The sequence below is a fragment of the Rhincodon typus genome, chromosome 15 (genome assembly GCF_021869965.1).
Source record: "Rhincodon typus isolate 14 chromosome 15, sRhiTyp1.1, whole genome shotgun sequence".
Lineage (NCBI taxonomy): Eukaryota > Metazoa > Chordata > Chondrichthyes > Orectolobiformes > Rhincodontidae > Rhincodon > Rhincodon typus.
In genome coordinates, this window is record NC_063346.1 from 28,565,128 (window position 1) to 28,592,763 (window position 27,636).

The 27,636-nt window shown below is 39.6% G+C and overlaps 1 protein-coding gene across 1 annotated transcript in view; it reads right to left on the minus strand.

Annotated features, from left to right (window-relative positions):
* Positions 1-4,106: 4,106 nt before the first annotated feature.
* Positions 4,107-27,636, minus strand: part of LOC109933778 (protein BANP-like) — a 73,250-nt gene continuing 49,720 nt past the window's right edge. Inside the window, exons 4-5 of the mRNA XM_048605974.1 lie at positions 20,273-20,416; positions 4,107-4,961 (exon numbers count right to left, since the gene is read on the minus strand). Coding sequence (XP_048461931.1) covers positions 4,833-4,961; positions 20,273-20,416 — 273 coding nt within the window. The 3' untranslated portion in view covers positions 4,107-4,832. The remainder of the gene's footprint in view (positions 4,962-20,272; positions 20,417-27,636) is intronic.

The following is a 27,636-nucleotide window of genomic DNA, read 5'->3' on the forward strand; positions in this document are numbered from 1 at the left end:
GACTATGAAAGAAGCAAAAAGGAAGGATAACTCAGGAGATATTATTAGAGATGTTGGAAATCATGAGGGTAAGAAAGCTAGCATAAAGGCACTTTACCTGAATGCTCGTAGCATTCGTAACAAGGTTGATGAGTTAATGGCACAAATCATTGCGAATGAATATGATTTGGTAGCCATTATGGAGACACGGTTACAGGGTCATGACTGGGAGTTAAATATCCAAGGGTACCAGACTATTCGGAAGGACAGACAGGAAGGTAAGGGAGGTGGTATAGCTCTGATATTCAAGGACGCCATCAGGGCGGTGCTGAGAGATGACATAGGTTCTATGGAGAATGAGATTGAATCCATTTGGGTGGAAATTAGAAAGTCTAAGAGGAAAAAGTCACTGATAGGCGTAGTCTATAGGCCACCAAATAATAACATCACATTGGGGCGGGCAATAAACAAAGAAATAACTAATGCCTGTAAAAATGGTACGGCAATTATCATGGGGGATTTTAACCTACATGTAGATTGGTCGAACCAGCTCGGTCAGGGTAGCCTTGAGGAGGAGTTTGTTGAGTGTATCCGTGATAGTTTTCTTGAACAGTATGTAATGGAACCGACGAGGGAGCAAGCTATCCTAGATCTGGTCCTGTGTAATGAGACAGGAATAATTAATGACCTCATAGTTAGGGATCCTCTTGGAAGGAGTGATCACAGTATGGTTGAATTTAGAATACAGATGGAGAGTGTGAAGATAAAATCCAATACCAGGGTCCTGTGCTTGAACAAGGGGAACTACAATAGAATGAGGGAGGACTTGGCTAAAGTAGACTGGAAACAAAGATTTTATGGTGGGACAGTTGACGAGCAGTGGAGGACTTTCAAAGCAATCTTTCAAAGTGCTCAGCAAAAGTATATTCCAATGAAAAGGAAGGACCGTAAGAAAAGGGGTAATCTGCCATGGGTGTCTAAAGAAATAAGGGAGGCTATCAAATTGAAAGAGAAGGCATACAAAGTGGCCAAAAACAGCATGAAACTAGAAGATTGGGAAAACTTTAAAGGTCAACAGAAAGCCACAAAAAGAGCTATAAAGAAAAGTAAGATAGAACATGAGAAAAAACTAGCACAGAATATAAAGACAGATAGCAAAAGTTTCTATAAATATATAAAACGAAAAAGACTGGCTGAAGTAAACATTGGCCCTTTAGAGCATGAGAAGGGGAATTTAGTTATGAGATATGATGAAATGGCCGAGGCATTGAACAGGTATTTTATATCGGTCTTCACAGTGGAGGACGCCAGTAATTGACAAAGAGACGAAGGTAGGTGAGGACCTGGAAATAATCATAATTACAGAAGAGGTAGTGTTGGGCAAGCTAATGGAGCTAAGGATTGAGAAGTCTCCTGGCCCTGATGGAATGCATCCCAGGGTACTAAAAGAGATGGCGGGAGAAATAGCAGGTGCACTGGCGGTAATTTTCCAAAATTCACTGGACTCTGGGGCAGTCCCAGCAGATTGGAAAACAGCAAATGTGACGCCACTGTTTAAAAAGGGAAGTAGACAAAAGATGGGGAATTATAGACCGGTTAGCTTAACCTCTGCAGTGGGGAAGATGCTTGAGTCTATTATCAAGGAAGAAATAGCAAGGCATCTTGATAGAAATTGTCCCGTTGGGCAGACGCAGCATGGGTTCATGAAGGGCAGGTCATGCTTGACAAATCTTTTGGAATTCTATGAAGACATTATGAGCGAGGTGGACAATGGGGACCCAGTGGATGCGGTGTACCTAGATTTCCAAAAGGCCTTTGACAAGGTGCCGCACAAGAGGCTACTGCATAAGATAAGGATGCATGGCATTAAGGGTAAAGTATTAGTATGGATAGAGGATTGGTTTACTAACAGGAAGCAAAGAGTGGGGATAAATGAGTGCTATTCTAGCTGGCAGTCAGTGACTAGTGGTGTGCCTCAGGGATCGGTGTTGGGACCGCAATTATTTACAATTTATATAGATGATTTGGAGTTGGGGACCACGTGTAGGGTGTCAAAGTTTGCAGATGACACTAAGATGAGTGGCAGAGCAAAGTGTGCAGAGGACTGTGAAACTTTGCAGAGGAACATAGATACATTGAGTGAGTGGGCAAAGGTCTAGCAGATGGAATACAATGTAAATAAATGTGAAGTCATACGTTTTGGTAGGAGTAATAGTAAAAAGGATTATTACTTGAATGGTAAAAAGTTGCAGCATGCTGCTATGCAGAGGGACCTGGGTGTCCTTGTGCATGAATCACAGAAGGTAGGTCTGCAGGTACAACAAGTAATTAGGAAGGCAAATGGAATTTTGTCCTTCATTGCTAAAGGGATTGAAATTAAAAGCAGAGAGGTTATGTTGCAGCTGTACAAGGTGCTGGTGAAGCCACACCTGGAGTACTGTGTGCAGTGTTGGTCTCCTTACATGAGAAAGGATGTACTGGCACTGGAGGGGGTGCAAAGGAGGTTCACTAGGTTGATTCTGGAGTTGAGGGGGTTGGCTTATGAGGAGAGACTGAGTAGATTGGGATTATATTCATTGCAATTCAGAAGATTGAGGGGGGATCTCATAGAAACATATAAAATTATGAAGGGAATAGATAAGATAGAAGTAGAGAGGATGTTTCCACTGGCAGGTGAAGCTAGGACAGGAAGGCATAGCCTCAAGATTAGAGGGAGCAGATTTAGGACTGAATTGAGAAGGAATTTCTTCACCCAGAGGGTTGTTAATCTATGGAATTCCTTGCCCAGTGAAGTAGTTGACGCTACTTCAGTAAACGTTTTTAAAAAAAAGGTAGATTTTTTTTGAACAATAAAGGAATTAAGGGATACAGTGAGAACACGGGTAAGTGGATCTGAGTCCACGAAAAGATCAGCCATGATCTTATTGAATGGCGGAGCAGGCTCGAAGGGCCAGACGGCCTCCTCCTGCTCCTAGTTCTTATGTTCTAATGGCATCAAAGGGTTATATCAGCTGGCATCATAAAAGAAAACAGAAGGGCAATCAGAAGTATTGTAGAAGAACTCTATAGCTAACAGCATAACTAAATATGATTCCTCCACTTGACCATGTGAGTTGCCTTTCTAAGCCAACCCTGCTTTAGAGTGGCACAAGTTAAACGGTGGATTCTAGAATGTATGACTTGCCCATTCCAGGCTTTGGTCACCACTGGATTCAATTATTCTACGCATTAAAATACTTCCCCTTGTCACCAGGAGGGAGCCCACCTCTGAAAAATGATGTCACTGCAAACCAGAAAAAATTCGGGTTAACTAAGAAAAAGTTTCTTCACCGAGACAGTTGTGAGCCTGTGGAATCATCTGCCATAGAGAATGATTGAGGCCAAAATACTGAATATTTTCAAGTAGGAATTAGATTTAGTTCTTCGGGCTAAAGTAATCAACAGGTATGGGGAGAAAGCAGGAACAGGCTGCTGAGTTGGATGATGAGCCATGATCATACTAAATGGCACAGCAGGCTCGAATGGCCTACTACTGCTCGCTTTTTGTACACCTGTGTTTCTACAGCAGAGGAGCAGTGCAATGCCCTGTTACTGCATTGAATCAAATTGGGGTGCTTTACATGGTGACTCTGCAAAATAACCAATAAGTGCTCATTGAAGTTCAACAAGGATCTATGCTTCACCGCTGATGTTACTCGCACATGTCTGTACAGAGCTATAGAAATCCTGGTCAAGGCACAAAGGAAGCAGTAGGGCTTAGTACCTGAATTTACCTAGTTAAGTTCATTTAAATAATCAAACTTTTCCTTTGTTTTTACAAGTCCAACAATCCAATCATAAAGAAAAATTTTGGGTTAACTTGTTCAGCATTATTAATATTTAAAATGTACTTGGAATATTTAGAAAACAAAGCAGCGATAACTGAGACAGGAATGCCCTTTTGCAAATAACAGGGAAAATTCTTGACTTATTGGGAAAACACTGGTTTATAATAGGCTTTTTTGGTCAACTGGGCTTAAAGGAAAATTGACCTTAAAAGTCATTAAATGTATGTTTCTGTGATTAGTGTTATCATCATAGTCCTGGTCATGTTCCTATTATCAATGTTAAGAAGTTAAACACAGTGGTTTCAGTTTCTCATTGATTTAATAAGCTCTTTACAAGAATATTTCTGTAGCAGACAAGTCTTTATCAAGACTGCAACTGAGTGTTTCCTTTATGATGCAAGTTAAAAGTAACACCATATTGCTGTACCTAAACTAAGCAGTAAAATGTTAATTCACTTCACGCTGAAAGGACTTGTGGTACTTCACTCTTTTCATAATAATTGCAACAAATCTCCTTAATTGACTGGCATATCTTCTTCCTAAAATTAGTTACAAAAAAAAGCCTTACTGCTTTTGCCTCTTAAGGGTTTTCAGCTGCAAATAATAAATGAAAAAATAAATTCCCTGAATTCTAGATATAATGTATATGATTCATAAATACATTTCTTCAAAGCATCTGTGTAATTCATTTTCAAACCAAAACAGTTCAGTAGCAATTAAGACAAAACAAGACCCTATAAAATTACAATGAATAATAAAAGCTAATAGGTTGTTGCACAGATATGTATTTTTCTTGTTTCACACATGGTTAACAGTTGATCCCAATGTCCACAATAGTTAGTTTGAAATAGGAAACAAATTCTTCAAATGATTTCAAGTCTTTTTTGTTTGCTGAATATTTTATTCTTTTGTAATGTGAGGAGCTTCAGGCTTTGCTACTATAATGTGCATCTGCAACTTGGCCATTGCCTGCACTGCACAATCTGTGTTTTCTCTCTATGCTATTATAGCTAAGTTCATTTGGTTTTAACTGCTGACAGTATTGACTGGCATTTGAATTTGAACAACTTCTCCATTCTCTCCTTGTTGAATCTGGATCGCTCCATGTTCAATTTGCATTTCAGGCTGAATTGTGGCTGCAAGACTTTCAGTGCCCTAAATAAAAGCAGAAAAAATAAAAATGATTACATTAAATTCTCTATAAAACAGCTTTCAAAAAGACAAAGTGTGCATTCTTGCTTTTCTTGCTATATCTATTTCTTTCTAGGCTTCCTATTTTAACTGCTTTCTTTTGTGAAAAGTAATTCTTCCTCACTCTTGCACCACATTGTTCATACATTCAAAGTTTTGGCAAAGATCTATTGCTCGGGTTGTGGATGAGGTTGTTGACTTGCTTGGAATTTATCCTGTTTGGTCCGTTATGGTGAATAGTGTCATTTCCGGTTTTGATCTGAAAGGATTTGAATAGAGGATCCAATTCTATGTGTTTGTTGATTGCACAATGGGTGAAGAAACGTGCCTCTAGGAATTCTCGTGCATGTACAGGAATTCCTAGAGGCATGGTTCTCCACCCGTAATGCAAGCAACAAACATATAGAATTGGACCCCAAATACAAACCCATTCAGATCAAAACCGGAAATGACACTACTCAACATGACAGACCAAACAGTATAAATTCCAAGCAGAGTAGAATAACACCTCTTCATCAGAGGCTCCACTGATGATGTCACCTAGCATGGTGACTCAACGTCTGAACGAGAACAAGCCAGCTCGGTGAGCAAATCAACAATTTCATTGTTCATACATATTTAAAGGAATCTGATGTGTTTAATGACAGATGGTAGGTCCATTTCACAACCAAAGTTCTCATTTGAAGAAACAGAGAAAAGCATTTTATAAGTTTTAAAGGATTGTTGCTATCAACTAGACCTATAGCAGCTTCACTAAATAGCAGGAAGACCAAAGCCATGTTCTTCAACCCTTGATGCAACCTCTATTCCTTAGCTACTAACAGCATCCATGCTGCAACAACTATTTGAGGCCAAAACAGACAATCTGCAACCTTGGTGTCATACGTGCCATCAAGATAATTGTCCAACCAGATATTTTGCCAAGACTACCCATTTCCACCTGTGTGGATCAGCCAATCACCCATCATGTAGCTTGGTACTTCAGTTAATTTTGTAAAAATGGTTAAATAATTCATTTGGATTACTACAGCTGTTGAGAGAAACAAAAATGGCAACCTATTCCTCTATCATCAACTCTAGAGGGATAAAGAATCCAGTTATGTTGGATGACACATAAACACCAGTTCCACTATTTTGGATTTTTAGTCAACTCTTACTGCAAAAGTCAAAAAAAAGGTTCTGGTCAGAAAAGCTTGAGTTCAGTAATTTTGAAAACAATCCAATCCGAAAACAAAGCAAAGTTGATTGTGAACCAATGCAATCGAACTAGCCAAATTTCCACTAGATCAATATTTTGGCATGGGTCTGTATTCATTCCTACAGACACTGGGAGTCTGCTAAAACTGCCAATAATCTGGGACACACAAGTACTTTTTGTTCTTTTACAGATTGATCAATCACATCAAAAGTCGTAGCCTAAAATATACCCAGTATTTGAACAATAGTCAATTCAAATGTAAAAGTACAACAACATTATCATCATACTTATTCATTTCAAACCACAATTACCCATTTGGTAAACATCTTTATGACCTATTTTTCAAACAATTCAAACATGTTAATTATACTGTTACGTTATATTTTCACAAAAACAAATCAATTCAAATTTTCCTTCAGATGTGGGACTTGTACAGCCATCGAACCTACTGTATGGAATTTTTCAGTGCCATTAAAATCCATTGACTAATCAGATTTTCCATTACAGATATTGATGTAGTTTTCCTTCAACATTAATCATCTGCCATAGAATAGATACAAAAATGAAGTGTGCCATTCAATAAGTTGAGTCTGGATTAGCTTTTATAAATTACAATGCAGCTCGTCCCATACCTTGGCTCCTTCCCTTTAACCTTGCAATTGCAATTTTCCTTCAAGTATTTATCCAACTCCCTTTTTTATAACCATTATCACATCAAACAGTGCATTCCAAATCCTTATCACTGGTTGTGCGTAACAAGTTTTATTCATGTTGTCTCTGGTTCTTTAGCTAATAACCTGAATCTATGCTCTGTGGTGATCAATTCATCAGCCACTAGGAAGTTTTTCTTTCTTCATCTAAACCCTTCATGAGTTTAACATCTCTATTAATTCTCCTCTCAGCCCTTTCTGCTGTAAAAACAACTCAGCTTTCCTGACAGAAAAAAGGACTGCAGATGCTGGAAATCTGAAACAAAAACAGAAATATTTACAGAAATTCAGCAGGTCTGGCAGTATGTCTGCTTTCTCTCAACTTACCTGTCCATGATTGAAATATATATATGTGATTCTATATGAAGAATTATGAATTCCTCCATAATAGTTTGGTCAGGTAAAACTATTGCCTTTTAACTTTCTTATCCTGAGATGAATGTAGCACAAAAGTGAGAAAATGGGGCAATTTTCAGCATTACCAGTAACAAGAAGTATACTCCTAATATCATCAACAGATTGAAACTCAATCTAAAGTTTTTATAACATGGAGGTATATGGAGAAATGAAATGTCAGAAAATTAGATATATTTCTAAATCAGTTACAATTTATTTCCATAATATTTTTTTAAAAAGTCCATTTTGATCAACAGTGTTCCTCTCTATCAGGATCCTGATAGTATAGATTTATACCTTGAATCTTGATAGATGAAAGCAAAATTCTGACAGTCTTAATTTCTAATCAGGTAGAAATGCCAGCAGTTCATTAACTGGTTGTAAAATGTGATAAAAAGGAGATCTAAACTTTGAGGGTTCTTGAAAGTATTTATTCACCAATCGGGTTCAATTGCCAGAACCAAATAAGCAAAACAAACACCAAGCATATCTAATCCACTCAAGTCTTTTTTTCTAACACTTCTATTTCAACCTACACTAATGAAAGACAACAACCTATATTCATCCGATGCATTTTTATTCCTACCAACAATAACATAGCTAGAGGTTGGTTATTCCTGGTGTTCAGCACTGCTACGGATGACTGAATGGACCAATTAATGGACCACTGAAGTGCAAACAAACTTTTGTAATGAGTCACAGAGCTATTCATTGATTGGATTTAGATGCTGATTTCCTACAAGAGGCCAAGAACCCATTTGAAAAACATAAATGGCTTTAAGGCCAGAAATCAGGGTCAAGGGCACACCTTTGCAATAGATGGAAATCTCACATCACTGAAGATGTGGATTTCAGGAAAGCAGAAAAAATAAAGAATGTACAGATGGCACAAACCACATCTATAGCTTCATTGCAAATGCTACAATTAACAGAAAATAATAATGCTTTCAAAAACTGTATATACAGGAATGAGTCAGGTGCAAAACTATGCACTCTGGTTACTTCCCTCAAGAAAACTTGAATTTGGTTTCCTGTTATTAATTACACGAGGAATGCTTGCCTCCTATGATTTTCTGCCCTATTGGGAATTTGAGGAACTACTCATTTTCTATGTATTTTATTCTTCAGTCTGCAAAGGGCTGATATCATCAGCCCACATGAACTCAATGTTCCCAAATGTGAGTTTCTTCAAAATCATTTTGTACGGTAAAGGAATATTAATTATGAAATGTAGACTTTTGGGGAACACATTTTTGTGGTGGCATTGATGCCTCATAGCGCCCAGGACCTGGGTTCGATTCCACCCTCAGGTGACTGTCTGTGTTTCTCTCTATGTCTGCATTGGTTTCCTCCGGTTTCCTCCAACAGTCCAAAGATGTGCGGGTTAGGTGAATTGGCTATGCTAAATTGCCCATTGTGCAAGCTAAGTGGATTAGCTCTGGGAAATGTAGGGTTACGGAGTTGAGTCTGGGTGGTATGCTGTTCGGAGGGTTGGTATGAACTCAATAGGCAATAGCCTACTTCCACACTGTAGGGATTCTACTACATGAATTACTTGTACTTTCTTACATAAAGCATTATGAATAACATTCTAAATGTTCTTTCTGTTTGATTAAATGACATAAAGGATCATGTAGTCTCAAAGGATACAGCAGGCTTTCATAGGTTTCTGGGACTATACTCATTCGAGTTTAGAGGGATGAGGGGGGATCTAAATGAAGCTTACAGAATACTGAATGGCCTGGACAGAGTGGATGTTGGGAAGATGCTTGCACTGGTAGGAAAGACTAGGACCCAAGGGCACAGCCTTAGAGTAAAGGGAAGACCTTTTAGAATGGAAATCAGGAGAAACTTCTTCAGCCAGAGAGTGGTGAATCTATGGAATTCACTGCCACAGAAGGCTGTGGAGGCCAGGTCATTGAGTATATTTAAGACTGAGATAGATAGGTTCTTGATTATCAAGGGGATCAAGGGTTAAGGGGAGAAAGCGGGAGAATGGGGTTGAGGAACTTAACAGCCATGATTGAATTGTGGAGCAGACTCGATGGGCCGAATGGCCTAATTTCTGCTCCTATGTCTTATGGTCCCAATAATGTATAGATTTATACTTCAATCAATAGAACCAGAAGAGTGAGAGTGTGTGCATCTGTCCATCCGTCCTAACTGTGCAAACTCATTGTCCGGCATTTGGCAAAATCCTGAGCACACGACAAGCACTCGACAGATGTAATACATTTCTTTCTTTGAAACTTCTTTTATATGTAAAATCTGCTGGTGGATGGGATGAAAAATCAATGAGTGTAAAGAATAGACTTCACTGGCAACATTCTATCGATCATTAAAATAACGAGATTGTACAATATATTTATGTTAGTTTCACCTATACAAAGCAGCAAATTATATCCCAGGATCCGGTCTGCTCAAAGGGGCTCCCTAAAGTTGACAGGTTTCACTAAATTGCTTTGACTCCTTCAAACGATTTCTTTCTTCATTTATTTTTGTTTTGAAGTTTCCTACTTGCGATGTTATTCCCAACAAGTATTTGTTTCATCATTCTCTTCTAGCTTTGATTCTGCACTGAAATAGGGAGTACTATTATTCCAGTCATACCTGTATTCTCTCATTCTGATCACGGTTTTGAATGTACTTTTCAATGTACAAAATATACTTGCCCTGATGAACAATGCATTAATTTATTTTCTGGTACACCCATGCACTGCAAATTCATTGACAGGGGCATGGTAGGGGTCACAGCAATTAAAAAAAAATAGGATGGTGATGACATTGATTATCACTGTTGTCTCAAATCAAACTGCAGCAGACAAGGCAACTCTTGTTATTTCTTATCTTATTGTTTATCAATGAGGGTTAATTGTATTCAAGTATGGACTTTAATTCAGGACCCAACTGTACTGGACAGTCCAGGTTCAAGCTACCTGTCCTGGAGGTGTGTCATTATATATCCAAATAGGTTGAGTGAAAATAACATTTTACTGCTTAGTTTAGTAATTCTCTTCGATGGCACATGGACAAGTGCCTCTTTCCATCCCTCACCTAGCTATTAATTGCAGAGAGCTCATGGACAGGATAGTGTCATTCAGGTCTAGACAGAATTCTTGCATCTAGACTGGTTTGTTAGACCTGGCTCACCAAGATGGACACCAATCTTTTCGTACAGGAAAACATGTGTCTACATGCCAGAAACATAGCATCAGCCAAGGCCTGGATGGACTCATCTATCATCTGTGCTCGGGAATGCACAATCTCTAAAAGCTCCACGAGGGGATGCCTTACCTCACTGTTCATTACAGCTACAGCATTCACCATGTTGCTGATGATTCCAGAGCGCCCAGCATCATGTTTGGCCTCCAAGTCCTCCATTGCCTATTCATGTACATCAGTGCAAAGCTCAATAGGCTGCATCCTTGAACCCAAGGGGATGCCCCTAACATGCGATTATCTGCACTAGTGGATGAAGTATGTGTGGGTGAGATGATGAGACTCCCCCCTTATCAGGCGGCCAGTTACCTTTCAGCCTCTCCAATTTCCTATTCTTTGGCCTGTCCTGCAAGACTTATCAGTTATCCATTGCATCCTTCCAACTACTCCTGATGTGGAGCTCCATATGTTCCTTACTGAATAGCTCACTGTATCTCGTGTTTGCCAAAGGTACCCTGGTGGCTTTCAACATGACTGCTCATTCTTGAGTTTGCAGTTTTGTTCACAATTAGCAATGGAGAGGCCACTGTGCTACACTCCCAGTTGTAAGCCATCATTCTCCATGGGCATCAGGATGGACAAGAATGGAATGCCTTTACTCGTCTTGACTCATTTTTTGAGGTCATGATCTGTTTTCTCCTGCATACACAACGATGAAAGCTGTAGTTGCTCACAAAATCAAGCACAATGCATATGCTGGTTGCAACCTTGCAGTAAGGATGGGGGCACACTAATGCTGCTTATGAGCAGCCACTCTCAAACGACCTGTGTGAGGGTTAGCAATGACATCACTTACTGAGATGCAGCCATATCTCCAACAGGATATGGACGTACCTGACCCCATTCCCACTGACTTGGTGGTCACACCCTCTCCAACAAATATTAGTTCTGGCATTGCCTGAATGGAAAGAATTATAGAGTACTCACCTTTGCATTTTGACTAAAACTCTTGGGAGCATTGGATACAGGCTCTGGGAGTGACGTTCTGAGATCTCCATCCAACCTTGTTTGAGAAGTGCAGTTGGTCTTCTCCTCCTGCTTGTGGGTCAGGAAACCACTTGCCTTGCTCTTCCTGCCTTGAGAAAGGTGTTGCTGAATATATGACCACTCAGGATATTTGTTCTCCTGGCTGTTGTTTTTCTTCCTCTGACTGACGTAAGTAGCTTCTGCTGTCTGCAGTCAGGACTTGCAACGCAGCTATAAAATCGAGCCAAGTCTTTCTATATCTGATTTTTTTTTTTTGTTTTCCTTCTTTGCTTCTTCAATCCTTGTCTCTTGCATTCTCCAATTTTAGTTGCTCCACCAATGGATGTCTTGCCTGGACCCTAAATTCTGGAATTCCCTGCTAAAGCCTTTTCACTTCTCTTTCCTACTTGAATCTGGTCCTTAAAACCTCTTTCTTGTCCTAATAACACCTTATGAGTATGAAATTAAATTGGATTTGTTCAAGCTCCTGTGAAGTGTATGGTGACATTTTGTTCTGAGAACCTCCTTATATGGATGGACACTGTTGCTGGTCATGACATATCAATGTTTAAGTAGTGGCATATTGTCAATCCTGTGGTTTTGACGCATTTCATTCTGCATGAGGATATATGTTACAAATATTACAAAACCACAAAAGGATATCTTAATGAAACATTACCATTTGCCATAGCATTGCACCAAAGCACATGGCACCACTCTGGTCTGAAACTTACTGCTAAGGAGATTCATAGCCATGAACATTGGAAAAATGGCTAAACTCCAATTTTGTACGGTCCAATGACAGGGTTTTAAATGTAGCCAACAAAGGTTCCAAACCTGGGCCCAGGATATTGCGTCATTTTCTGTGCAAAGGCTTTAGAACATGGAATCTTGAAATTACATCATGGACCTGCTCCTGACTGACCATAAATTGCACCGTGTGGCTGGGGTTAGTTACAATGTTGAGTGAGTCAGATAGAAAGTGGATTTGAAGACAGAAGCACATGTAGAGAATAGATTTGATAATGTAACAGTAAACCTGGAGCCTGGTATGTCAGATTACCATGTGTTGTTGTATTTAGTATAACTGTGCAATAAAGAGTTCTAAAGAAACCTAAGCGGCAGTTCTTGACCGTGCCATCTTTCCAACCAGTCTGTCTGTCTTGGACCTCAAGCTCTCATTTTTGGGCATAAAACCACACAATAAAAGATGATGAAAGTTACAAAATCTACTGCTTAGAAAATTGTGACAGCAATGATGATCAAGAGAAAAATTATCAGAAAAAAATCTGCAAAAAATCATTGGTATTGCTTTAAAACCTGCTAGCAGCCAGAAGACTCTCAGAACTGAACATCAGCTGTGAAGGAAAAATCTTTGAACTCCTGCACAGAAAACACCAAACACAACTGTAAATCAATAAGAAGCTTTTAACAGTCAGTAACCGAGGCAACAAACTTTTAAGAGGGGAGAAAAAGCAATGACAGCAAAAGACCAATAGCGCCAAGGGGATAAATCCAGATTGAGCACCCACGAGGAGGCTGATTCCTAAACAGCCAAAGTAAATTCAATCCTTTTAGAGGAAAAAATGGGCTGGGAATCAAAGTTAAGAATTCTGGCAATTATTTAGCACCATTAAAGTATTTATTGTATGGCAAAGTTAACAACAACCAAGTTGAGAACATCCTCCACAAACTGGCTTAAGGTACATGATTGAAGAAGAGAAAGTCAAGAGTCAGAATCATTTTATTTTGGAATTCGACATTTCAGGGCATAACAATATAGTTAAATCTTTTATTATTTCAACTGCTAGGGTGAGAACACAAGTTTTATTCAGTAATAAAAAAAGTTTCATTTACATCAGCTATGAGAAAAACAAGCACTGAGTCAAAGAAAAAGACATGGTAATCACATAGTGTCATAAATTCAGCAGGATAATATTTCAGAAATTGAAAAAAATGTTGCAGCAATTCATCTATGATACAGTCGAATAATTTTGATCAATTTTATTGATTGAAACCATTTCGACAGTTTCTACTCATTGGTCCTTTGGAAGCTCTTCAGCCATCTTGGAAAAGAAATATCTTCACTCATCTCCACGAGATGTCATATTAGTAACAGAAAACTGAACTTTACGTTGGAAATAGCATTTAAAACAGGAGAAACTTCAGAAGCTTTCCATGTTGGAATTGCAACAACCATCATTGCAACAATAAATATTCAACAACTTTAATCAATAACAAATACAAGCCAACAAATTGAATGTAATACTAGGAGTACAACATTCTAACAATCATGATCGAAATCAAGAAAATAATCAACAACTTCAGGTGCCTGTCAATCAACAGCCAAGGCAGCAAAATTCATCAGTATTGATCATTCCACCAGAGAAATTCAAGCTATCAGATCCATTTGTTAGCTCAACATATTGGTAAACATAGAAATTACTGTTTCAGAGACTTCAATAACTTCAAGATTAGACACCAAATGAAATGAAGAAAGGTTACCACACACTTTTCTTCTAAACGGGAAAACATATCACGTCTTTCAAAGACAACACAGATTGATGAGAAACAAATTACATTTGACAAACTCATAGCAGCTTTTTATCAGTATTCCATTTGGCAGGAATAAATAGGACACTGGCAAGATCAAGCTTCAACAGCAACTACCAGGATTCTGTAGACAGCACATACAGGTCATAAATTATCAGAACCATGCAATTATGAAAACTTCTAGCAAGGGCTCATTTGCAACAGAATCATCATCGGTCTCTTAGATAACTTAATCAGTGACCTTCCACCAAAAGGGGATCTAACTCTGGAATGAGCAGTCCAAACACAGTGGAAATTGTTCAAACAACATTATAAATCAAAAGTCAATTTAAGTCAGAATATTCTACACTGCATGAACTGCCTGATAAAGAGTTACTGGTGGGCCAAGCTGGCACATCTCGTAGACATTTTCAGCCATCTGAATTTACAGAATACCAAAATGCTGGAGAAGAACGAGACTATCCTGATCATCACAGATAAACTTCAAGTTTTCATCTTAAAACTGTCCATAAGCAAGAGACGGTGTCATGGGGTTCACTTGAGATGTTTCTGCTAGCAACATCAGATAGGCATAGCTGTCAAGATGCACAGTTTCATGCTCAAACATCTGAGTACTGTAAGTGAACTTTGACTTCTACTTTTCCTCAACAAATGTGGAAGACAGTGTCTGGATATGTGATCCATTTGGTTCACCGTCTCTTTAATAAATCAGAAAGAGCAAAAATGACTCCTCATATACACTGATTCAGCTTCATATTCGTGAGACTGTCTCAAGAGATTCAGTATATTCAAGGCAAGTATCAGGTTTTTCCAGAACCATGGATTATGTACTTGCATCTGATAGTGATAATTTTGAGGCTGAAGTACATTTTTCTCACCAAGCAAACTTAACCTTTTAAGGAAGGAACAAAAAAATGATCCTGGGCATATCAAAGAATGGCCAGGAACTTAGTTCACAGAAGTTGCGACGAAGAACAATTTCAAACACAAGCAGCATTTCTCTATCATCAAGAATTTACTAGTTTTTGGCTCATCAAATGGTAATTTCCCATTGACTGAGCAACAGTACACGTTGGAGGATTCACCAAGGACACTTAGGCACAACCAAGAGCAAGAGATTAGTGACCATGGATCTCCAAACAGTAGGAGGACCTTGTTGTTAATTTTAATACATGTTCCATAAACAGTAATGAATGACGTGAACCTCTCATCCCTATGGAATTTCTTGATTTACTTTAGGCTCGTTTGGACATGTACGTTTTCAAGTCTGAAGGCCATTCTTTCCTAATCATGAACAATTAAAAACTAAGATAATTTCAGGTTAAAAACTAAAATCAACAACACAAACGATTATGAGGGCCCTACAGGAGATGTTCACCACCCATAATATTTCATATGTTGCTGTTTCTGACAAAGGTGCTCAGTTTTCTACAGAAATGTTTGAAGAACTTTCAAATGCAGAGGGCTTTCACAATTTCACTTAGATATCCTCAGTCCAATAGAGAGGCTGCATGAGCAGTTCAGACAACAATAAACATAAAAGGAAAATTCCAGAATTTCTTACTGCTCTACTCAGTTACTGTTCCATCCTGCTCTCCTCAGGGCTGTCTCCGTCAGAACTGCCAAAGAACAGATTAAAATCTCAACTTCCTGCATTACCGTGCAACTTGCTTCCATGGGATAACAACAGGGCAATGAAGACTACTTCCCAAAAGCAAAACCAACTCTAGAGTAGGATACTAAACGTTACTGCACCAAAATGTTGCCTACATTGGAAAATATACAACTGATCTGGATAAGGGACATTCATAGAAAGGATTTCTGTCAGAGAGCATGTTCCTAGGCAGGACCGTTCATACCTTTTAGACACGCTGAAGGTCCAATCAGCCACAACTCATCTCATTATTTCAGCTTATCCATCTACCTCCTTACTGTAGGACAATCTGCTTCACCAGAACGAAAGCAGACAGCACTGGTGGTCTGCCATAAAACATTGATACCTTAGTCCAAACCAAGGGATCAGGTAATCTGTTCAGGACATGTGATGAGGCCACCAAGATAGATTAAATCTCTGATTTAATAGAAGCCGCAGAATAAAAACTGACCAAATTACCTCAAGTATTTCCATACTTTAAGACATCCCTTACCCATTTTTTAAAACAGATGGATCAAGTCAAAATCTTAGAGGGGTATGATAGATGTGAAAAAATGCAAAGTAAGTGTACTAACTCATTTGAGAATGTGAGATAACAAGGTGTAGAGCTGGATGAACACAGCAGGCCAAGCAGCATCAGAGGAGCAGGAAAGCTGACGTTTCAGGCCTAGACCCTTCTTCAGAAATGGGGGAGGGGAAGGGGATTCTGAAATAAATGGGGAGAGAGAGGGAGGTGGATAGAAGATGGATAAAGGAGAAGGTAGGTGGAGAGGAGACAGACAGGTCAAAGAGGCGGGGTTGGAGCCAGTAAAGGTGAACGTAGGTGGGAAGTTAGGGAGGGGATAGGTCGGTCCAGGAAGGATGGACAGGTCAAGGAGGCGGGATGAGGTTAGTGGGTAGGAGATGGGGGTGGGGCTTGAGGTGGGAGGAATGGTTAGGGAGGCGGGGACGAGCTGGGCTGGTTTTGGGATGCGGTCGGGGGAGGGAAGATTTTGAAGCTTGTGAAGTCCACATTGATACCCTTGGGCTGCAGGATTCCCAAGCGAAATATGAGATGCCGTTCCTGCAGCTTTCGGGTGGCATCATTGTGGCAATGCAAGAGGCCCAGAATGGACATGTCGTCCAAGGAGTGGGAGGGGGAGTTGAAATGGTTCGCGACTGGGAGGTGTAGTTGTTTGTTGCGAACCGAGCATAGGTGTTCCGCAAAGCGGTTCCCAAGCTTCCACTTGGTTTCCCTGATGTAGAGGAGGCCACAACAGGAACAGCAGATACAGTATACCACATTAGCAGATGTGCAGGTGAACATCTGTTTGATGTGGAAGGTCTTCTTAGGGCCTGGGATGGGGGTGAGGGGGAGATTAGGGGCAGGTATAGCACTTGCTGCGGTTGCAAGGAAAAGTGCCAGGGGTGGTGGGGCTGGTGGGGAGTATGGAGCGGACAAGGGAGTCGCGGAGAGAGTGGTCCCTCCGGAAAGCAGATAAGGGTGGGGAGGGAAAAATGTCTTTGGTAGTGGGGTCAGATTGCAGATGGCGGAAGTGTCGGAGGATGATGCGTTGGATCCGGATGTTGGTGGGGTGGTACGTGTGGATGAGGGGGATTCTGTTTTCGTTGTTATTGTGGGTAGGGGGTGTGAGGGATGAGTTGCGGGAAATGTGAGAGACACGGTCAAGGGCATTTTCGACCACTGTGGAGGGGAAGTTGTGGTCCTTGTTTTTCTGGGATGTCCGGGAGCAGAATGCCTCATCTTGGGAGCAGATGCAGCGGAGGCGAAGGAATTGGGAATAGGGGATGCCCTTTTTGCAGGAAGGTGGGTGAGAGGAGGTGTATTCTAGGTAGCTGTGGGAGTCAGTAACATTCACCTTTACTGGCTCCAACCCCGCCTCTTTGACCTGTCTGTCTCCTCTCCACCTATCTTCTCCTTTATCCATCTTCTATCCGCCTCCCCCTCTCTCCCTATTTATTTCAGAATCCCCTTCCCCTCCCCCATTTCTGAAGAAGGGTCTCGACCCAAAACGTCAGCTTTCCTGCTCCTCTGATGCTGCTTGGCCTGCTGTGTTCATCCAGTTCTACACCTTGTTATCTCACATTCTCCAGCATCGGCAGTTCCTACTATCTCATTTGAGAATGTATGTGAATGTATTCAATATTTACGATGGGTGAAGAAGTTTGGGGAGGATGAGGTGGAACAGCTTTAGGAAACTGGAGCAAGCCTGAGATAATACCAGGGAGCTGCTCAGAACTGGTCACGCAAAGCAGAGTGTGGTCCGAGTTAGTGAGAATGATAGGTTAGAAAATGGTTGAAAGAAAGATAGAAAGCAGATTTGAAGAGAGAAAGACATACAGAGAATAGTTATCATAATTTAACGTTAAGTTTACAGCCTAGTAAATTTCACATTACCATGTATGGTAGCATTTAGTATTAATATGCAATACACAAAATGCTAAGGAAGCCTAAGCCAAAAAGGTAGTTCTTGACCTTGCCATTTGGGAACTATATTTCACGCATGGTTGTTCAAGAGGGTACATCGGCTCAACCGTCCTTAAGAGGAAAGATGTGAACTTAAAAGCATGACTGTCAGATCCTTAAATACCCAACTTATGCACAATCAGCCAACAATCGATTGGCTTTATTTTTAATTCTTTCATGGAATGTGGGCATCATTGGATGAGCTAGCATTTATTGCCTATCCCAAGTTGACCTCAAAAGGTTTGTTGTGAGCTGTCTTCTTGAACAAGTGTCATCCATTTGGTGTAGATATACCCACAATACTGTCAAGCAGGGAGTCCCAGAGTTTTGACTCAGCAACATTGAAGGAACCATGATATATTTCCAAGTAAGGACAGTGACTAACTTGGAAGAAAACTTGAATGCGGTGACATTCCCATGTATCTATTGCCTTTGTCCTTCTAGATGGTAGTGATTGTCGATTGGAAAGTGCTGTCTAAGAAGCCTTGGTGAATTTCTGCAGTGCATCTTGAATATGGCACAAGATGCTACTACTGATTGTCTGTGGAGGAGGGAATAGATGTGGTACCAATCAAGCAGACTGTTTTTGTCTTGTACGGCATCTAGCTTCTTCAGTGTTGTTGTAGCTGCATTCATCCAAGCAAGTGGACACATTCCATCACAGTCCTGACTTGTGCCTTGTAAATGGTGGATAGGCTGTGGGGAGTCAGGTGGTGTGTTATTTGCTGTAGGATTCCTTGCCTCTGACTTCCTGTTGTCGTCACCGTATTTGCTGGTTCAGGCCAGTTCTTGGTCAATGGTGACTCCCAGCATAGTTGCCATTAGGGAACCAATTAAACAAAATTAAATCAATTCTTGCCATTAAATTCTGCAAAACTTCCATGAAGTCCATGGTTCCTAGACAATATATCTAACACACCTGTCTCAGATATATTACTGGAGTCATTGTTTAGTCTGCACCCCATAGAAATCAGTTATATGGTAAAATTAAAACAGAGTGCATTGAGAAGGCAGTTGACCACCCTCAGTAAGAAGGACTGAGATTAGCTACTTTGACTTTCCTTCAAGACAGAGTTGTTTACAAAGCAAAGTTGGGCTGCAAACTCAGAAGTATTTCCATTACTATTTCCATACCTGATGCAGCTTTGGTACACACAGGTTCCTGTTTCTCTGCCATCCCCATGAGAATGTAACAACACTTCCTGCTAAACCCAGGAAATCAACACAACTTGATACCTCCAATAAAACATTTGAGTAACTTGAGGGACTGAATACATTGCCTGGATCTGTGTATCCAAATCTGAGACCCTGGCATCATATCAGCCATTCTGGCATATGACATCACAGCCTTACAACACAAGTATGTAGGAAACAGGCATAAGGGCGCTGCACTCCACCAATATGGCGCTTGTTCTCCAGGCCACTACAGCAAAGAATTTTCCACTGAAACTTCTGAAACATCCCATTTAATATAGACTCCAGTAACAATGGTTGAGGCTATCCATGTAAATGGAGAAAACAAAAGATGGAGCAATTTCCATCAACACACAAAATATATACATTATACTAGTGAAATTATACTAGTGAAATATTCCACATCTAGCAAAAGAGGAGCATTCATTCACAAAGCATTACACCCTCAATAGATAAATCGTCTCGGAGAAAATCCACAAAGTATTGCTTTTAAGAAAGTCCGAAAATGCTAGAAATACTCAGAAGGTCCAGCACCATCTATGTAGGCAGAAACAAACTTAACATGTCCAATCTGTGATCTTTCATCAGAACTGAAAAAAGTTGGCAAAGTAATAGGTTGTGAGCAGATGAAAGGAGTGGGGATGGGGAGGAGGGGGCAGAGGCAGATGAAGAACAGAGGTGAAGGTTCACAGTAATTAAACAATAAAAGGGTTTGTGGTGCACAGGGAGTGTCAATGCAACAAGAAAATATAAAATGTGGCTGAAGGTCATGTGAATGGTAGTTTAGTAGCTATCTAAATGTAAAGTTCTTTTGTAAATATTGCTTTTAGGTTTTAGCTGAGATTACGATGACACCAATTAATCAAGTTGCCTCACCTAACAAAAACTGAAGAGGAAATGAATTGGTCTGTTACTCACTTGAGCTGCTGCGTTGTGATCTGTTACTGGTGCAAGCTGTACATACTGCACCTGGATATCACTTCCCTGGAGAGGTGATCCATCTACTCCACTGGTTGGATGTTCAGCAGAAGCCACTGCAATTAACTGTGCACCTTGCAGTACCTACAAAAATATATTTAAAAAAAGCTAAAGCTGAATTAGTTTGATATACCAATGAACGGAGTTCGAGAAGGCAGCTCACCACCACCTTCTCAAAGGGCAATTAGGGATGGACAATAAATGCTGACTCAGTCAGCGATGCCCACATCCTGACAGTGAATTAAAACAATGTAGCTTCAACCCAATCTTTCACCTAAACTTCACTGCCAAAACAGTAAATATGTCAGCCATGATAGCAAGATTACTTTTCATTATTTAAGACGCTGACATTAACAGGTTGTAAAATAAGATAGCTACATCAATTTTTGGGTGTGGCTAAGGTTCATCTTGAACTTACTGATAGCAATTTTAAATGGAAAATAAACTAGAATTAATTTATCAACGTTAAGTTGAAATACTGTTCAAAGCTGATTGAGGCTAGCCATTCAATCCAACAAGTTTAGGCCCAAAACTTCACGACCTCCAAATGCTTCAGGCATGTGGCTATCTTATACGGACAGAGATATACTGTCTTTGCGCCATGAGATCCAAACAACACGTAAGATTAGCACAAGGAATACTAAATGGATTAGCCATAATTACACTGTTGACCATTTAAAAATCAACAAAAATATTTGAACAAATGAAGGTAAATAATAATATAATCTTATTAAAGCTTACAAATCTGTAACTGACAATAGGACTTTAATTATATTTTGCTCTTTGAGATTGGTTCACTCGTTGCATCTGACATACAACTTATAAAAAATACAAAGTTAAAGTTTACTCCAGTTGCATACATGAACCTCGTCATTTAATATATGGGAAATGAAAGCTTACGAGAAGTTACTGGCTTGATTTCTCAGCACAGATGTGTCACTTGACCACCAATTACACAGATATAACAGAAGGTACTGCTAACCAGAGTGGATTAGAAACTTTGCCACCTTGGTTACAAAGTAAAAGGTCCCAAACGTTACCTGGACTTTCACCCTATATAATTCAGTATATAATGATTAGAGAGGGATGAAACAGGGCAAGGAAAGAAGTTGGGGCATTTACAGATCACAGAGTCATACAGCTGTACAGCATGGAAATAGACCCTTTGGTCCAACTCGTCCATGCCGACTAGATATCCTAAATTAATCTAGTCCCATTTTCCATCATTTGGCCCATACCCCTCTAAACCCTTCCTATTCACATACCCATCCAGATGCCTTTTAAATATTGTAACTATACCAGCTTCCCCCACTTCCTCTGGCAGCTTATTCCACACGTACCACCCTCTGTATGAAAATATTGCCCCTTAGATCCCTTTTAAATCTTTCCCATCTCACCTTAAACATATGCTGTCCAGTCTTGGACTCTCCTACCCTGAGGAAAAGACCTTGGCTATTCACCCTATCTCAGCCGTTCATGATTTTATAAACACCTCTGTAAGGTCACCCCTCAGCCTTTGATGCTCCAGGGAAAAACCCCAGCCTATTCAGCCTCTCCCGATAGCTCAAACCCTCCAAAGCAACATCCTTGTAAATCTTTTCTGAACCGTTTCAAGTTTCACACATCCTTCCTAAAGAAGGGAGACCAGAATTGAACACAATATTCCAAAAGTGGCCTAAGCAATGTCCCGTACAGCCTCATCATGACCTCCCAACTCCTATATTCAATGCACTGACCAATAAAGGCAAGAATACCAAATGCCTTCTTCACTATTCTGTCTACCTAGGATTCCACTTTCAAGAAACTATGAATCTGCACTTCAAGGTCTCTTTGTTCAGCAACACTCCTCAGGATTTTACCATTAAGTGTATAAGTCCTGCCCTAATTTGCCTTTCCTAATTGCAGGACCTCACATTTATCTAAATTAAACTCCATCTGCCACTCCTTGGCCCATCTGATCAAGGTCCTGTTATACTTCAAGGTAACCTTCTTCACTGTCCACTACACCTCCAAATTTGGTGTCATCTGCAAACTTACTAACCATACCTCTTAATTTCACATCTAAATCATTTATATAAATGACGAAAAGCAGTGGACCCAGCACCAATCCTTGAGGCACACCGCTGGTCATGGGCCTCAAGTCTGAAAAGCAACTCTCTGTCTTCTACCTTCGAGCCAGTTCTGTATCCAAGTCGCTAGTTCTTCCTGTATTCCATGTGATCTAACCTTGCTAACTAGTCAAACACCCTACTGAAGTCCACATAGATCACATCCACTGCTCTGCCTTCATCAATCCTCTTTGCTACTTCTTCAAAAGACTCAATCAAGTTAGTGAAACACGGTGTCCAATGCACAAAACCCCATTCACTATCTCTGATCAGTCCTTGCCTTTCCAAATACATGTAAATCCTGTCCCTCAGAATCCCCTCCAACAACTTACCCACCACTGATGTCATGCCCACCGATCTATAGTTCCCTGGCTTTTCCTTACCACCTTTCTTAAATAGTAGCACCATGTTAGCCAACCTCCAAACTTCCGGCACCACACCTGTGGCTATCGATGATACAAACATCAATGGGCCCAGCAATCACTTCCCTAGCTTCCCACAGAGTTCTAGAGTACATCTGATCAAGATCTATTGTTGAAGTTCTTATAACCTGTGGACTTAATACATCATATTTATAAAAATTCTTTATTGGAAACAGGTGGGGGACTGAATATGTGTCCTATGTTAGGTAGGATTTCAACATTGTATAAACATCCTCTACATCTACATCCCCTTCAAAATATTTGATATACTCTATGATGTTTACACAGGTTTGTTATTCTAGCATCCTTGCAATTTTACAATAAAAATAAGATAAATTCTACCAGTAAACTACAGAAAAGTGATATCTGACATGAATTTCAAATCAGTTGTTAAATTTACTAACATGAGCTGTGACTTAAAACAGAATCACAATTCAGAATATTTTCAATGATCTTTAATAAGCTATCTGCATTTCATTAAAACTGGCTTCTTATATCAATATTTCATAAACTATAATACTTATGAAACAGCACTTAACTCAAATCCAGATATTCACAAAACAATTGGGTATTGTTGAAAGCTAATAAAATGCCACAAATTTCTAGCACAGTTCTACTATCAGGCAGAGAGAGGAGATGATGAAATGGAGCGTAACCATATCTGACAGTAACAAATTAAAAAAGTAAATAAATGTTAAAAGAGATGGCTATGAAAATGAGTAACAAAATCCATAGGATGGACATCCCAACTGCAGGCCACATGACTCAGCATTCAAATATAAAGAGCACTTTTGTAACCAACTCACTTATGCATTGCCAAAATTACTTTGAAGACGTCAAATTAATCTATTTAAAAATGTTTTTCTTGAGTAAAGTTCCTAGCTCTCTAAGACCATTAAGGTTCTAGAAGAACTTTGTTCATGTACTGGATTACTCGACTAACATGTAGAATAGGCAGGTTGTTTTACGAAGAAACCTTGAACAGGCTAGGCTTATATCTGCTGGATTTTAGAAGAATAAGAAGTGACTTGACTAAAACTTACAAGATAATGAGGGGTTCTTACATAGTGGAGATGCAAGGTAGGTTTCTACTGCGAAAAAATCTAGAACTGGGAGCCACTGTATCAAAATTAGGGGTGGTCTTTTAAGGCAGAAATGAGAAGAATCTTTTTCTTACATAGGATCATAAGCACTTGGAACTCTTTTCCTTAAAAGACAGCAGAAGCAGGGCCTTTAAATGTATTGAAGTAGAAGGTGATAAGATTATTGGTAAGCAAGGAGTGAAAGGCTATTGAAAGCAGGCAGGAATGTGGAGCGGCCAGGTCAGGCATGACATTGAATGGCTGAGCTGTCTTGAATGGTCAAGTGGCCCACTGCTTCTTACTTGTATGTTCTTACGTGCTGTATGACGGTACCAAAACTGAGCGTAACATTCTAATCAAGGCCTAACCCGGGTCTAGTACAAAAGTAATATAGTATTTTTTTTCTGTATATAACCATTCTGGCAATATCTTCTAACCTTCTATTTATTTTTACAATAGTCTTCTAGCATTGGTTGTAGTTCTTCACAGATTCAGGGTACTTCCGAACTCCAGGCCTTTCTCCAATTCAGCAGCATTGAAAATGCAACCTTGCAAATTATAGTCATATTTTTTGCTAGCCCTCCACAGGTGAATAATGTTACAATTGTGTTAAACACCATATGCTAGACACATGCCTTTATCCTTATTTGGATGTCCTTGTACTTCATTTTCATTGTCTCAGGTCCTATCATCCTAACATTTTTGTGCAATTTCCAAATCTGTGAAGAGAATCAATCACATCATTGATAAAGGTGGAGAAGAAAAAAAGGACCCAACACTGATTCTGATAGTCCCCACAAAACGACAACCTCCTGTCAGCAAGAATGCAACTCATTCCTCAGTTAGTTCAACATTTGTCTATTCATTCTATATAACTTAAATAATGTTAAGTAGAATATTTTTGGCACCTTGTCATCTTTTTGCCCACATGAAAGGTATACAGTGTCATTGGAACTATCTACACCAATCAAGATACCACCTCTAACATTTCAAGCAAATTGGCGAAACATGACCATACAAATGCAAAATTCTATGAATACTGAAAATAAAATGAAGGCAGAGAAAGCTCAGCAGACCAGTGGACAGCAGTATTTGTGGACACAAAAACAAACTAGATGATTCAGGTTGATGATCTGTTTTTGAAAATTGAGAGAAGTTCGAAATGCAAAGGTTTTAAGCAAGTAAAAGAAGGGAAGAAGGAAAAATAACAAAAGGGAAAGAAAGTTGTGAAAAGTACGTTATGTCAACTGAGTTTGTTATACATGTATGCTGCAGTTGTTAATAAGAGCAATTGATATTCTTTATGTGCCCTAATTTTATCCCAATTAGAGTCAAATGCTAGTTTCCATCTAGGACAGAGTTGGTATGTAGAAGTGAATAGTATTGTGCACTAATACCAAACTGAGCGTTGTGAATAATTATTTGTGGAAGACAGATTGGGTCCTCCTTCTGCCTTTGCCAGATGGATGTTAACATTTTGACAATAACAAACCTGTTAATGGATACATATAGATTAAGTGAACAGATAAAGGTTTGGCAGATGGAGTGTCATGTGGCAAGGTGAAAATTACAAAAGCAATGTATTATTTAAATGGGAACTAAATGCAGAACTCTGCAGTAGAGACATCTTGATATCTTGTTACATGAATCACAAAATGTTAGTATGCAGGAAAGCAGGTGATGCAGAAGGCTAATGGTCTTATGAACGACAGGTGATCCTATTGAAACATACAAGATCCTGAGGAGGCTTAATGGGCAGAAGTTGAAAAGATATTTCCCCTTGTAGTAGAGACGAGAATTAGGGGATACAGCTTAAAAAACAGTCTCCATTTTAAAATGGAAATGAGAATTTATTTCAGAGGGTCATGAGTTTGGGAGACACTCTTCCCCAGATATTTACAGAGGGAGACTCATTGAACATTTTGAAAGCAGCAACAGATAGATTCTCAACTAACAAGAGAGCCAAAGGGTACTTGGAGTAGGCAGGAAAGTTGAGTAAAGATCCCAATCAGATTAGTAACAAACATATCAATCAGCAGAGCAAGTTAGAGTACATAATAGCCAACTCTTCCTAATATGGAAGATCTAGATAGTTAACAGAGATTCTGTCATCAGGGCATTCTAGTAGATCATCTTCAGTGGTATATATCAAGAGGTTTCTATTGATGATATTATGATGGTAATGGCATTTCAAGTGAAGTATTTTTGAAAACACACAAGTGCTGATGTCAGAAGTGCTTCAACAAGATATCTTTACCTAGTTACGTCAAGTTTACATTAACATTGAAAAACAAGTCAAATTGTACAGCCTATTTATGACCAGGGAACAATAATGATCTTGAATGAGCTACATGGATATGTGATGCTTTTCAGTAGCATCAGCCAAGTCAACACAAAGGGCCAGTCCATCCTCTTGATGTTCCATCACATTCATGGTCAAGAATACCTACTGACTTATTTACTGTCAGAGGTGATTATTTCATCCCTGTCACAGACGACTACTTCAAATCTCCCCCATTTCATTTGCCAATTCTGATCCATCAAGTACTTTGGCAGCAGACACAATGAGTGAAACTTTCAGTCTTTTTGGTTCCTTGGAGGAGATAGAATGAACAACAGTTGAAAACACAGTGGTTAAACCCTTGCAAGGCATGTGCAAAGTGGCATGTAGACCATGTAACCTCATCCCCACAGCCAAAGACTAACAGACTGGCAGATTTTGAAGTGTAAGAAAACCAATTAATACATTTAAGGATTAGGTTTTATTGTCAGATGTTCTCAAATACAGTGAAATGGGTACAAAGTCGCTATTCTCCAGCACCATCATTGGTACAAAATTTAGAATTTTAAAAAAAAGCAAAAAGACCAAAAAAATGCCAAGGGGGAAGCATCTAGATCTAAACGTCTTATCTCCAACATCGTTATCAGTCAAGAAAAAGTACTGAAAAGACCAGAGAGAATGAAAATCGCAAATGATAGAACATGAGGGTGAAGAAGTTGCTTCTTCTGCATAGGGGCAAAAATTAAGAATAACCCATCCAAAAGACAGGAGATGGTTCTCTGCAAAACTGTGAAAGATCATAATGAACCACAGTCTTACGAGGTGATCATCCTAAATGGAGATGCATTAAGGATGAACAGATGTAAAGTGACTGAGTTATCTAAAAAGCATTATGCTAACATTTCTTTCATGTCAAAAGCTAGTGTGCATTCAAGTTCTGAGAATGCAATTATGGGAGATGAAACTCACAACATTCTAATGCGAGATAACTGAAGATAACCTTCACTATGGCCTATGAGCGCATGGGCTTTACTCTAAATATTCATAAGACGAAGTTCCTCTACTAGCCTTTGCCCACCACTCCGCATTGTTCACCCTGCTCCCAGTTATCAAAATTCACGAAAAGGCCTTGGACAACGTGGGCTATTTTCCATATTTTGGAGGCCTGCTATCAACAAGGGCAGACACCAGTGCAGCCTTCAGTTGCTGTGGAACAGAGTGTTTGAAGACCAGAACCACAAATCTGGCACCATTCTCAGTGCAGTAACGACACCCACTCTCCTACACAGCTCACAGATGCAGACTACATACAGCACCAACACTGCATCTGTAAGATTCCTCAAATCAATTGGCAGGATAGACATACCAGCATATGTAATATCAATCAGACCAATATTCCTAGCATCGAAGC